Here is a 13977-nt window from a genome sequence, read left to right as displayed (position 1 = left end):
GGTTGAGCTTAGGACCCTATCCTGAGGAGTTACTGTAGAGATGTCCTGGAGCTAAGATGACTGACCTCCCAACAGCAACCATCTTCCTATGTGCCATGTATGACTACAGTCAGCTCCAAATGATTCAAAATGCTTTGCAGGTCATTACCATTTTGAAACCATTGGCTGCAAAACTGTAATTAGAGAGAGAGAAGGGATGCCTAGAATTGAAGAAATGTTGAAAAATATTGTGGCATAGAAGGCAGACACTCTGCTAATTGTGTCTGTGAGTCCCAAGAAACAAAGCACTTAACCTAAGCCCATTTTCCAGTGCTTGGTGCATACCCTAGGGGTTATGAATTTGCGCCTGAAGTCCAAGAAATCTTTTTAAATTTGAATTTGTTTTAGATTAAACTTAATGTTTGCCCATTTTTTTTAATGTCCATTTTTCAACCCAAAAGTTGCAGACCACTACCACCCTCTGGATGAGAGAAACTTTTTCTTCCTGTCCCTCTAATCTTTCTACCAATTACTTTAAATCTATACCCCTAAACACTGACCTCTTTGCGAAGGGAAATAAGCTCTTCCATTCTATCCAGGCCAGTCTCAATCTTGTATACCTCAATCAAAAATCCTCTCACCTTCTTCAGTTTCAAGGAAGTAACCCCAGTCTGTACAATCTTTCCTCTTGGGTGCAATTTTTCACTCCTGGCAACATTCTCAGAAACCTCCTCTGTAGCCTCTCTACTGCAATTCCATCCTTGTTATGTGTCCTGAGATGATCACAACACAAGTGGCGGCTTAATTTTACTTAATTCATTGCTTTCTATGCCTCAACTGAAAAATGGGAAGTATTTCAGATATCTTGTTGTCCACTTATTGGCCTATCCTCCTACCTCAAGGGATCTGGGGACATGCAATCCAAGGAGTCACTTCCTCTGCTCATCCTGGTATCTTCCAGTTTATAGTGTATTCCTTTGCCTTGTTTAGCATCACCAAACGCATCACCTCACACATCTCTGGGTTGAATTGCATTTGCTTCTTTTCTGCATACCTGACCACCTTGAGGGAGGGGAAATGTTACAGACTTTCTCCTTCATCCAGAAGGAATGTCCTGCCTATTTAGAAGTTCTTGCCTTTGCCCAATTTTTCAGATTGCTTTTCAGTTGAATCTTCTCATTTTATTCTTTTTGGATGGTAACTCCTATGGATGTTTTCACTAGGTGACCATGTTTCGTTGGCAAATTCAGTTACACTAATTGTTATCATGGCTAAAAGTGACTAACTTAATATAAGCTGAGGACCCAATCTGAAATTGTTTTTCTGCACAGTTACCGTAAATGATCTTTTGTGAAGCCCATAATGTATTTGGGTTTTACAATCTCTTCTGTATCTTCAATAAAGCCCGATGATGGTAAAGAGTTTTCTTAAAAAGAAATTACAAAATAAATAGCTGCTGTTGGAACAAAGTTATTGCCCACTTTAAGCAAAATCCTGAATACTTTTGCCTTATTGCTTCTCACATCAGGAGTAGTACTTTGTGTATTGCAAATCAATGAAAGCCATAAAGGCTGACTTTGTACATTTTTGCCTATAAAATTAGGAGTAATGAAACTTGATTCCGATTCACCGAGGAAGCAAATTTGCTAATTTCCACTGATTTGGCTGGAGGCTGGCAGGAAATGGAGGTTTTGAAAGTCAATCTACTGACTACTGTGTTTGCGTGTACCATATCCATGAGATTAAACCGAAAGTACCATCTTCAACAAGAAGCATTGCAATGTGCATGCTCCTTGGTGTCAGTAAGTGTAGCCTTTAAAATATTTAAACTTTGTTCAGCGTCATCATAAACTGCCCAATCTCACAGGAGCCTATAAGTTGCTGATGTACGTAGAATTGCCATGTCTAAATGATCAATCAATGGGTCAGAATTTACAATGATGAGATGTCAGAGAGGCTTAGGTAATTCAAAATCCCACACAAATTAAAGTAACCATGGTGTGCTGTATTTGCAAAAAGTACGGAAAGAGTGAGTACAATTTTTGTTTTATCTACTTTTTTTTTTGGGGAAAAGAATCTTAAATCTATTCTACCTATTGTTCCCGCAACTTGCATAATAACGTACAGTCGTGTCCTGCAATTAGTTCCAGAGTTACACAGTAGAACTTAATGGGTGATTAACCACCGCAGCCTCTTCAGTAAGACAATAGGTTGGACGAATGTCGCACACCTGATAGCTTTCACTGTGGAGAAGGCATTGTGCAGGATCCAGCTGCTAACGCATCTCCTTGGCGGTACACCATCAATCCAGAACCCATGCATCTACGGAGGTTTGCTGTGGAGCTTTGACCCTTTTTACAAGGCTTTGAAATGCACTTTTATTTGGCTTCCAAATTTGGATTATTAGTCATACAGCATATAAAGGGGCCCTTCAGTCCATTGAGTCTGCGCCAACCTATCTATGCTAATTCCACATTCCAGTACTTGGTCCACAGCCTTGAAAGCTATGCCATTTCAAGTGCTCATCCACATACCATTTTTTAAAAGTTTGAGGTTTCCTGCCTATACTACACTCCCAGGCAGTGCATTCTGACTCTCACTACCCTCAATATGGAAAAAAAAACTGTTCCTCACAGCATCACAGTGGCTCAGTGGTTAGCGCTGCTGCCTTACAGCACCAGGGACCAGGGTTCGATTCCAGCTTCGGGTGACTGTCTGTCTGTGTGGAGTTTGCGCATTCTCCCTGTGTCTGTGTGGCTTTCCTCTGGTGCTGTGGTTTTCTCCCACAGTCCAAAGATGTGCAGGTTAGATGGATTGGCCATGGGAAATGCAGGGTTATGGGGATAGGGTGGGATGCTCTTCAGAGGGATGCTGTGGACTCTATGGGCTGGATGGCCTGCGTCCCCACTGTAGGGAATCTATGAAATCTTCTCTAAAATTATGCCTCAACTGAGGAGAACAAGCTGCTTCCTATTCACCTTGTCCACACCCCTCATAATCTTATATATCTCAATCCAGTCCTCCCTCAGCCTTCCTTGCTTTAAAGAAAACAACCTGAGCTTATCCAGCCTGTTTTCCACAGCTACAATGCTCCAAGCCAGGCAACATCCTGGTGAAGGTGACAATATTTTATTGTATACAGTAAAACTAGAGACAAAAACTTACTCAAAGTGTAATAAGGCGTGAAGGATGCGAGATATGACTGTATATCGAACGGTGAGTGGATTTTGAGCTTTGAAGTATAGTTGCAAAGAGAATTTAAGACATGATCACATTCTTAAGCAGCCATAGATGAGGAAGTTGCATTTTTAGACCTGTTATAGATATAAGTTCTGAAGTAATGTGAAAGTCTCTGATGCACAGCCTATACAATTTTCAATTTTATGAAGTTTTTGCTGTTTTTTCATCTAAGTTTCAACAATCCACTGTTGCCTTTTTAAACAATATTTGTCTTGATTCATCATGTTCCTGGAGGCATGAAAATATTGTTTTCTGTTCTAAAGAATTCTGTTTGTGATGCTCCTTTACTGTAGTTTAAAAATTGAACTTGCCAAAATGACATCATGCAATATTTTATTAAAGTCTCAGGGTGTCAGTATGTGTTTGTCTCGTGGTTTGCTAAATCAAATGGCTCATTTGCAAAATACTATTTATTGAAAGGTTCAGATTTACACTTGCATATTGACTTCAATGCTGAAAGAACAGAAAATGGAGTAGTCATGTGGCAGAACTGCTGATTCTGTTTCAAAGCATGTTGATATTTTAGGGGTAGGCTTCTGTAATTGAATACATTGGAAATGAGAGTGTCAAATATTGGGTTTTTTTTTTCATATGGTATGGTTGGTTATTATTTCTTGACCCACGCAAGATTTCCTTCAATGAACTGTCTGAGATTATGTGCTCCTATAGTCTGAATTTCAAACGTCAGACGCAGTGGTCTCAGCTGGACTACATTATGGAACCTGCATGCACCTTCTTAGATGGATGCATATTGATCTTCTACATTAAATCACCAAGCATTGTTTAAAGCAATTAGTTATTTATATTGCTCGCAGATTGAAGCAGTTGCAGGCATTCATATCTTGGGGATAATAAATGAGAACATGAATAACTACTGAGCGAAATATTTTTGTTGTAAAAGGGCTGATTTTTGACATTAATTTTTCTGTAAATTCTCAGTTTGCAACTCTGCAGTAAGAAGTCTCTTTGTTTGTTTCAGTATTAAGAGACATCAGTGAAAGGCAACGGGACCTGGAACAAATTTTAACACAGTATATAACATTTGTCAAGCCAGCTTTTGAAGAATTCTGTCTCCCAGTAAGTATAACAGGGTCATCAATGTAATATGTAGCTCACACTTTCAACAATGGGTGCTCCAATTTCCCTTTTTTCACATCCCAATATGGAAGAGTCCTGTTTGGTTACCTTGTGGCTTTTATTGGTCATATGTTTAATTTCTGTTGCTGAAGCTGTCATGACTGAGAAGTAAATAATTTACTGAAGTAGGAGATGAGGTTTGTCAGTGAAATATGCTTTTTAAATATGATTTTGGAGGAATTCTGTAAAGATATAATTTGTGCATCTGTTCGATTAAATGGACCTAGAAGTCATTGAAATAGTTTGACACAGTGTAAAATAATTTTGTTGTTTTTATAAGAATCAAGTCACCATAGCTACGGGGTGGGAAATATTTAATATATTTATGCTATCTTTAGACGTACTGTCAGTCCTAATTCAATAGTTTCACACACATTGGCTGCTAAACCTGGCTATGATTAGCCTTGCGGTTTAATAGCAGCAGGAATTTGACAGTGAAGAAACATGAACCTCCGTGTAGCTTTGAAAATGAGTTGTAATTCTCTTGCATTGTTGACCAATATCTGTATGATGATTTGATGGGCAGTGAGTGAGGTGTTAACAACTCTGGGCCCCAGGCAAGCCAAGTGGGTTTAATTTGACTGAATCATTTTGATTCAGGATTATTTGACACAACAAATCATTTTCCTTCCAGGTAGTGCAGTTGCTTTGACTTCTAATCACCTTTTCATTTAATCTTCTTGTAGATGAAAATAAATATCTCAAACATTCTCTTAAATCCATTGGCTTGTTCAGATATATTCAATAGCTTCCATGTAATCAAATCAATATTACCCAGCCTTGAGGTGCATTCATGACACTTCCATGGTCTGAATATCTGAGATGCTATATCTTTAAATATATTTCTTAAAATATATTTTCACAATGTTCCATACCAACTGCTGTGGCAGAAAGAGTTAAGAAAATATTTCATGACCCTGTTCTGATTTGTTTTCAGTTTTGTGTTCTATTACTCTGAGCACAATTATTTAACTGCACTTGTTTGAAAAATTGGCTTGTAACCTGTCATCCATTTAAAACTGCATCCCCAGGTTCCAAGTCTCGCTTGCTAGTCTTTTTCTGAACCCTGTTCAAAATAGTTTGAGTGGCCAAATTTGCATGTAGTTTTGTAGATGTGGCTGTGGCAGTAACAATTTTCTAGAGGGTTGGGAAAAACCTGTTGTTTTTTGTAACCTGGTGCCCTTGAGAAATGTCTAGCAGTTAGCCTGGTTGATTTAAAAAATATTTGGTTGATAACAAGCTTGGGTTGACTGCTTAAATAGCCCAATCCTCATCCTTTTTCATAACTGATAAAGGACATTTGGTATGTGCACTTGCTGTCAAACCAATAAGTTTGCACCTGAAAGCATTTTCTTCACATTATTGCTTGATGCCATCAAACATTGTTGTAATACTGGAGAAAGTCTCCACCGTCATACTCAAATTGTATAAATACAGGATCTTGAAGCACTCTACTGTTTACTGCTCCAATTCTTAATTGGTTTCTGGTTATTCTTCCTACTTTACATTAAACAATACTTTCAAATCAGTAAGCTAGTGTTCATAAGTTCAATGAATGTTCCCTTCAGAAACCTTCCTGTGCACAAATACTTACGGAAATATTTTTAAAAAATTTTATCTGCCTGTCTTTGTCTGCGTGATCACCACCTGACTGGTGGTGGACCACCTGACAATGAACGGGTAATACACAGAAATTCCATGACCAGTTGCTGTTTCAAGAAAAAAAAACTTTGCCCTTTTGTTTGTTTAGATGAAAATAATTTTTAAGTTTATGAAATGCTCCATTTATTTTCCACCTTGGTTTTCAATATATTCCTGACTTCATACATACTTTTCTAAATACTGTGGTAAAATATGTCAGCTTCAATATTTTTGGAATGCTGCCAAAACTAGGTGGACAATTTGCCCATGGTTTTGCCGGTTTATCTGTTCTGTTGATTTTCTTTCCTGGACTTTTTTCTTTCCCCACTTTGCATTCCTGAAGACTTTTCATCCATTTCTATTCATACACAACTCGTTTTTTTTTCCGTGATTGGAAATGCAACATTTTACTGCTATCCACACTGACTTGAAATTTGGACCCTCCTATCCATACAGCTCAGATAGTTAGTGCATAGCTGCTGTGTGGTTTACTTTGTTTGTTGCCAATAACTAATTTCTAATTCACTTCTTTAATCACCACCGTATTTTGATATCTCTCCTTTTATCTTCTATCTCTTTCGCACTCTTTCTAAATGATCCCACCCCAGTAGCACTGTATATATGATGTATGGATATCGGGTGTGACCGCTACATCTCAATTTTATGTGCCATTTCTAAGTTTATAGTTTTATTCATTGAACTGATTACCTTGAGTAACTGAACTCAGTCGATTTTATTTAACATAATGCATCTCATTGGAGTAGTGCACTGAAAATCAAGACCTGCTATTCCCTAAGTCACTTGGAAAGAATGTGGAAATCCACAGTTTACTTGTTTTAGACCAAGGTTGACATAAAGCACAGACCAAGGTTTCTTTATTTAACAAGAATGACTTTGTTACAAATAAATAGATTCTAGTTGCACATAAACAATGAACTGTCAATACTAACTACTACTGAACACTAATTTCTTTATGAACTATCTCTGGACATGTACATACAGTGATAAAAACATTAGTGTTATGGTTGAAGGAAAATACTGGGAAGGCAGTTCATTGATTTAGAGGGTTTGATGAGATGCCCTTCTTGGGTGTAAGGATGTGCTGCTCCCTGATTCTCCTTCTCAAGATACTTACTTTCTACTTGCTTGTAGAAGGTACAGAGTGGCTCGTCCACACACATTACTAGTTAAGATCCATAGCAGCAACTGTGGAGGAAGAAAAACGGGCTATCTTCAGGCTTGAGGTGCTTTTCACTGCACAGCAAGACCCTTCTCAAAGGGTTCAATGGTTTCTGCCAAGATATTCAAACACCCCCTAGCTGTTTGGCTAACTGGGAGCCAATCGCATAGTTCTTGGCAGGTAGAAGGCCTTTGTCATCAATGGTCTGGCAGCAGTAATTGGTTAATCAGCTACTTGCTGCCAACCAAAGCTTTATTCATTCACAACCCTTGGCTCCAGCTTGTCTGCAAACTCGGCTTCCGCTACTACTTGAGCAAGCAGCTAATTAAACAACTTGTATACTGAGTACTTCTAAAAAGATCAGTGATCCTTCAACAATCACTTGTTTTTAAACAGTTCTTTTTTCCATTTCAACCCACAGTCAAAAACAGAAAAATAAAAAGGTAGTCTTTACAATAGTTACATTATATTTTTTTATATATTCTTTATGCTTTCTATGCTTCCAATGCCCCTGCCAAATCAACTGACATCCTACTAGTGAAAGGAAGACTTGACTTTTTACGAAAGTAAAGTCTCCATAGCCCTGTCGGACCATAGGGACGCCCTGTCGTTTGTGGTGGTTTAACCTGAGGGTCACCACATCTCAAGTGAGGGAAAGGTTGGTTAACTCAGCCAGTGTGGGAATTGAACCCATGCTGTTGGCATCAGTCTGCATCACAAACCCCTCATCCTGCCAACTCAGCTCACTGAGCCTCTTTTCATGATGCTGCAAACTCCTTAAACACCTCAAAGCTAATGATTCTCAATTTGGGAACTACTCCCAATAACATAACCAGACAGTATTCTTATGGGATTTCACTTTCTTTAGAATAGTTTGAATTGATGGTCTCTCCTTGTGCCAGCTGTGGGAGCTCTAATTGAAATGTGATATGACTGTCTCCAGACTGATAATAGAATTTACAGTTCAGCAACACACAATTCAATATTTATGTTCCACATAGGCTCCTCCGACTCTCTTTACTTCAGCTGTATCCTTTATTGCCATTTCCTGCTATTCCTTTCTCCCTTGTGTACTTACCTAGTTTCCCCAAATGGATCTATGTTATTTACCTCAACTACTCGTCATTGTGATATAACATTCTAACTAATGAGTAAGTTTCTTATTGGATTAAAATAGTGGCTTGTGGCTATTCTGTTTTAAATCATCGAAGCATGTTTGTAAAATTAGGGAATATGCTTATTTTCATTTACAAAAGTGAATTCAATTTTTTTTAAAATTCTATGATGTTTTATGAATGTGTCCTTCTACTAGTTCCTGCTTTTAAAAAAAAAAAAAAAAAAATGCAAAATGCATTTAAGTACTTGCCCAAAGGAGGGATGATAGTTATGCCCTTTAACACAACTCCATTTAAGAATAAAAATAGCAAAGCTGAGAGATCTGGTGAAGAATGATGTGATGAGTTCAGTGACACTCAGACAGAGTTCAATATGGGCAATGATTTATTTTTCCTTCATTTCAAGGGAATGTGGATGTCACTGGCTAGGCAGTTATTATTGCCCAGTACGAGTTGCACAGGACAATGTGGTGATGAGCTGCCTTCTTGAATACCTGCAGTCCTTCGTATAGGAATTCATAGTAGTGTTAGGGACGGAGTTCCAGGATTTGATCCAGTTTCAGCGAAGGAATGGCAGTGTAGTTCCAGGTCAGGATGATGAGTGAATTGGAGAGGAATTTGTAGCTGGTGGTGTTCCTGTGCATCTACTGTTGGTGTCATCCTAAGTGATAGAGGTCATAGATTTGGAAGTTGATGTTGGAGCCTTGGTGAGTACATCTTGTGGAAGGTTGATCCAGCTGCCAACGTGCATCGGCGTTGAAGGTGATGGCGGGCATACCAATCAAACTGGTTGTTCTTTCTTGGATAATATTGAGCTTCTTGACTGTTGCTGGAGCTGTACCTTTATTGATAGTTGGAGAGTTTTTCATGATACTCCTGACGTGTTCCTTGTAGATCGTGGACAGGCATTAAGAAGACAGTAGCCATAGCATTCCTAGCCTCTGACCTGCTCTTGTAGTCACTGTATTTATATGGTGAGTCCAGTTGAGTTTCTGGTCAATGGTAAACCCACGAAGTTGATAGCGGAGGAGTCAGTGCTGGTAATGCTATTGAATGTCAAGGGGCAATTTTTAGATTCTCTCTTGATGGAGATGGAAATTTCCTGCCACTAGTATGCCACAGACGTTACCTACCACTTATCAGCTGAAGCCTGGATGTTACCCATATCTTGTTTTGTATGAAAACAACCTGCTTCAGTGTCTGAGGAGTTGTGAAAGGTGCTGAGCGTTGTGCAGTGATCATGACTGTGTTCCGATTTCTGGCTTTTTGATGTTGAGAAGATCCTTGACAAACCAGCTGAAGATATTTGGGCCTGGAATACTACTTTGAGGAACCCCTGCAGTGATGTCCTGAGACACAGATGATTGACCTCTGACAACAATCTTCCTTTTCACTAGATGTGACTCCAACCAATGGAGAGATTTCTCTGATTCACATTGGCTGCAGTTTTGCTAGGGCTTCTTGGGGGTCATACTCAGTCAAATGTGACCATGGTAACAAGGGAAGTCGCTCTTGCCTCACCTCCTTCAGTTCAGCGCTTTTCTCATCCACATTTTGACCAAGGCTGTCATGAAATCAGGAGCCACATTGCCCTAGCAGCACCCAAACAGCAACAGTGAGTAGGTCAGATGGTGCTATTAAGCACTATTAAGTTTGGGATTTTGGTCGGCATGGACTGTTTGGACTGAAGGGTCCTTTTTTTTTTTTTTTTTTTTTTTTTTTTATTCATGGGATGAAGGCATTGCTGGCTAGGCAGCATTTATTACTCATCCATAATTGACCAGAGGGCAGTTAAGAGTCAACCACATTACCGTGGGTCTGGAGTCACATGTAGGCCAGACCAGGTAAGGATGGCAGTTTCCTTCCTTAAAGTACATTAGTGAACCAGATGGATTTTTCCAACAATTGGCAATGGATTCACAGTCATCATTAGACTGTTAATTCCAGCTATTTACTGAATTCAAATTCCACCATCTGCCGTGGCGGGATTAGAACCCGGATCCTCAGAATGTTATCTGGGTCTCTGGATTAACATTCCAGTGATAATACCACTAGGCCATTGCCTCCCCCGTGCCTTTTCTGTGTTGTATGGCCGTATGACTCTATGACTGTAAGCAACAAGTATACTGATAGGGCTGTAATTGGCCAAGTTGGATTTCTCGTACATTGTAAGTATAGGATAGACCTGGACAATTTTCCACATTGTCAGATGATGCCATTGCTGTAGAGTACTGGAACAGCTTAACTTGGGACAACGCTAATTCTGGAGCACATGTCTTCAGTACTACTGTTGGAATGTTATCCAGCCTTTTGCAGTACCTAGTGACTTCAGCCATGTCTTGAAATCACATGGTGTGAATTAAACACAACTTCTGAATAGTTTTTGTTTCATGGAAGTCCTGTTCACTAAAGCTGGACTAAATTCTGCTCAAATCCTGTGTTTGGTTTTTTTAGTCACGTTGAAAATATATTGTAGTTTGCACAGGATTGGAATGTAACTAACACCTACAAACTGTCAAATTGAAAATGAATAAAATATGAAAAGTTTTTTGCCAGTGTGGTTATTTCAGTTATTTAATGGTTAAACAACATTTTGTTTTAAAGACTAAGCTTTATCTTTGCTTTTAAAATGCATTACCGTTTGTTTTTGTACATTTGTAGATGCATTTCAAGGAAAGTTAAGTGCATGAGAGAGAGAGAGAAAGGAAAGACTTGCAATATAGCAATTTTCATGAGCTCTGGAGGTCTCAAAGCATTTACAAGCATTGACGTATTTTGGAAAGCAAAGCCACTTTAGCGATGTAGATGATGCAGTAACCTATGTGCACAGGACAGCAGTGTGATGATAACTAGACATTGATATGTTGATTACAAGATGAATATTGGCCAAGACTCTTGCTGTGTTTTTTCTTCCATGGGATCTCCTGCTTCCATCCAAACAGATGAGCCCTCAGTTCAACACCTATATAAAAGGTGGCATCTCTGACCGTGCAGCACTCCCTCCTGTTTTACGTTGACATGTCAGCCTTAATTTCTGTGCCCAAGCCAGGCCAGTGACGTGAATCTAAAGCCTGTGATTCAGAAGCGAGAAAGCTACCAGCTGAGCTACAGCTGACAACACAGCAGAATTGAGGAAGAAAGGAGAGGGAAGCTATATTATGGGGTGGAAGGGGGCTCTTGTGGCACCCATACTCAGATAGATCAGTTGGGCCAATTGACCTGTTTCTGAGCTGTCAATTTTATGTAACTGTAAAAAGAAAAATAGGTAAAAACTTGAGTACAATGATTTATAAGAGTTTTATTTATTCAAAGATGTTTATGACATGCTGTAATTCTACTATAAAACTGTATGTATTCAAGAGTGATGTTTTGAAAAGTATGTTTTTTAAAAAAAAATTTAAAGGGGTTTCTGTCGTGTCCAAGTAACCTGTGTAATTAATTAATAATACTTCATTTAAAAATTTTTAAAGTAGATAGAATAGCAGCAAATAATGTTTCATTTGATGAAACATTGATTTACAGATTGTGGTAAACAGTTTCAGTAAAAGCAGCAACCATTGGATTCTTCTGTCTAAATCTCCATTTTCATATCATTCCCAATGTGCAGTTGCTCGCTTAATAATTAAGGATGGTCTTAATCTCCCTTTTACTTTTATTTCATCCATCGTAGTGCGTGCACCTATGTGTATAAACTTGGGGATCCGCCCTATTTAACCTATTGTGATGTTGTGATACTTCACCAAGTAAACATTATTTTTTCAAAACAGACTAAAAAGTATGCAGACGTCATCATTCCAAGAGGAGCAGAAAACATGGGTATGGAGCTTCACATTGCTTATTACAACGTTTATACATTCCCTCTTCCTTGAAGCAGAGTAACAGTTTCATAGTTCACTGCTATCTGTTGGCTGAGATCAGTTAATGTGATATGCACCTTATTATTTTGTTTTCGTGTATCTCCGATCAATTCAGCTTACTGATCGGTTTTGAACTTATGACACTGATTTCAATCATACCCTGTATTAGTATTTTAGGAGAGGCATCTTAAGGGAATTAGAAGTGTTCAGGTCATTAACCTATGGTAGTGGTATGTGCTGATGTTACATTAATGGGAGAAAGGAATCTGGGAAGGAGACTAACGTATATTCAACTTATACTCTTGGATTAGTATGCAGAGCCATATGATACATCATCTTTTAAGGTTGTACTGGAGAACCTGTCTATCCACGGATGCACTGTTGGAAACCTGAAATAGCATTCCTTGGAACATCAAATGAACACACTAATTTACTTCTATATCACCTAATCCTAGATACCTCAACCAATGAACATCAGGAGAAATGATATTATATGTTCCCTTTAGTATCTTGCAACTTCAATAGCTTACCTTCTTGTAAGTGGTGGGCAGCTTGTTTAGGTTTAAAGTCAAATATCAGAGAGGTTGATGAATCTTCCAGTCTGCCTGCTGACTGCTTTGGCTTCAAGGCCTTATCCTGTCTGCAAACTGAGGTCAAGACTCCAGGAAGACTGTGAGGGCCCCTAACATCACCATTACTACCTAGCTTGCCAGTTATACAGCTGCTGGTTGGCTGTGTGGAGACTCCACCTTCAACCGCCTTCAGTGGATGCTGACCTTGCCCTCTGGGGGCCACCTATTGGTCAATTCAGGCAACAACTTGTCAGGCCTTTACTCCAGGAATAGCATAAGTTCAAGTCTTGTCTTTCCCCCTGACATTTGACATCAACCAAAATACAAAATCCTGCCTATTGTTTCTGAGCTGCTTCATTTTATTTTGCAGTATATGCTGAGAGTTCAGTGCAGCAGTAGATGCAGTTGATTCTGGCAAACAATTCTGACTTGATTGGATGCTTAAATTAATTTTAAAAAAACTTAACAGTGCTTTACAACTTGCTGAATAAAGAATACTTTGATTGTTTAAATCCACAAGTTTACAACTTAAATAATGTTAAAGAACTGAACTACTTGACACTTCCTTGTGTCCTTGCCTACCAACAGCACCCTATGTAATAAATTTTAGTTAGATGCAAGCAGCAGATTGAGAAACCCACCTAGATGGATGTTATTCACTTCATATACAAAGAAGACGGGGTCCTACTTTTACAACGCCTGAACAACTTCATAACATTGCACAATAGGAAATAATGCCATGTTGAGCAAATTAGATTTTTCAAACTTAGAATTGGTAAAGTAGTCCAAAATGTAGTTATTGGAAAATTCAATAATTCCAGTTATTTAATGCAGCAGCTTCAGTAATACATGTTGGGTGTCCTCTGCAAATATCTCCTGATTTTTAAAAAAAATGTATTGCTGTCCAGATCCTTGTTAAAATACTTGTTCTTAATGCTGTCCTTCATCGTATGCAAATGAAGGAATTCAATACCTAAACTCCTGGTGAAACAAGGACTCCAGTATAAAAACCGAAAGAACTGCAAATGCTGTAAATCAGGAACAAAAACAAAATTCCTGGAAAAGCCCAGCAGGTCTGGCAGCATCTGTGAAGGAAAAAACAGTTAACATTTTGAGTCCGGTGTTCTGAGGAAGGGTCACCAGACCTGAAACGTTAACTCTGTTTTTTCCTTCACAGATGCTGCCAGACCTGTTGGGCTTTTCCAGGAATTTTGTTTTTACTCCAGTTTAAAAAAACTGAAATACTGTGAACTTCA

At 38.7% G+C, this 13977-nt stretch overlaps 1 protein-coding gene across 2 annotated transcripts in view; it reads left to right on the top strand.

Annotated features, from left to right (window-relative positions):
* LOC109913516 (uridine-cytidine kinase 2) overlaps positions 1–13977 on the top strand; it is a 33956-nt gene that overhangs the window by 15451 nt on the left and 4528 nt on the right. For both annotated transcript variants that reach the window (XM_020513040.2, XM_048601845.1), the window contains exons 5-6: positions 4199–4296; positions 12060–12108. In XM_020513040.2, coding sequence (XP_020368629.1) covers positions 4199–4296; positions 12060–12108 — 147 coding nt within the window. The remainder of the gene's footprint in view (positions 1–4198; positions 4297–12059; positions 12109–13977) is intronic.

This window comes from Rhincodon typus, chromosome 10 (genome assembly GCF_021869965.1).
Source record: "Rhincodon typus isolate 14 chromosome 10, sRhiTyp1.1, whole genome shotgun sequence".
Classification (NCBI taxonomy): Eukaryota; Metazoa; Chordata; class Chondrichthyes; order Orectolobiformes; family Rhincodontidae; genus Rhincodon; species Rhincodon typus.
This window is presented reverse-complemented; position numbering and strand designations above follow the sequence as displayed.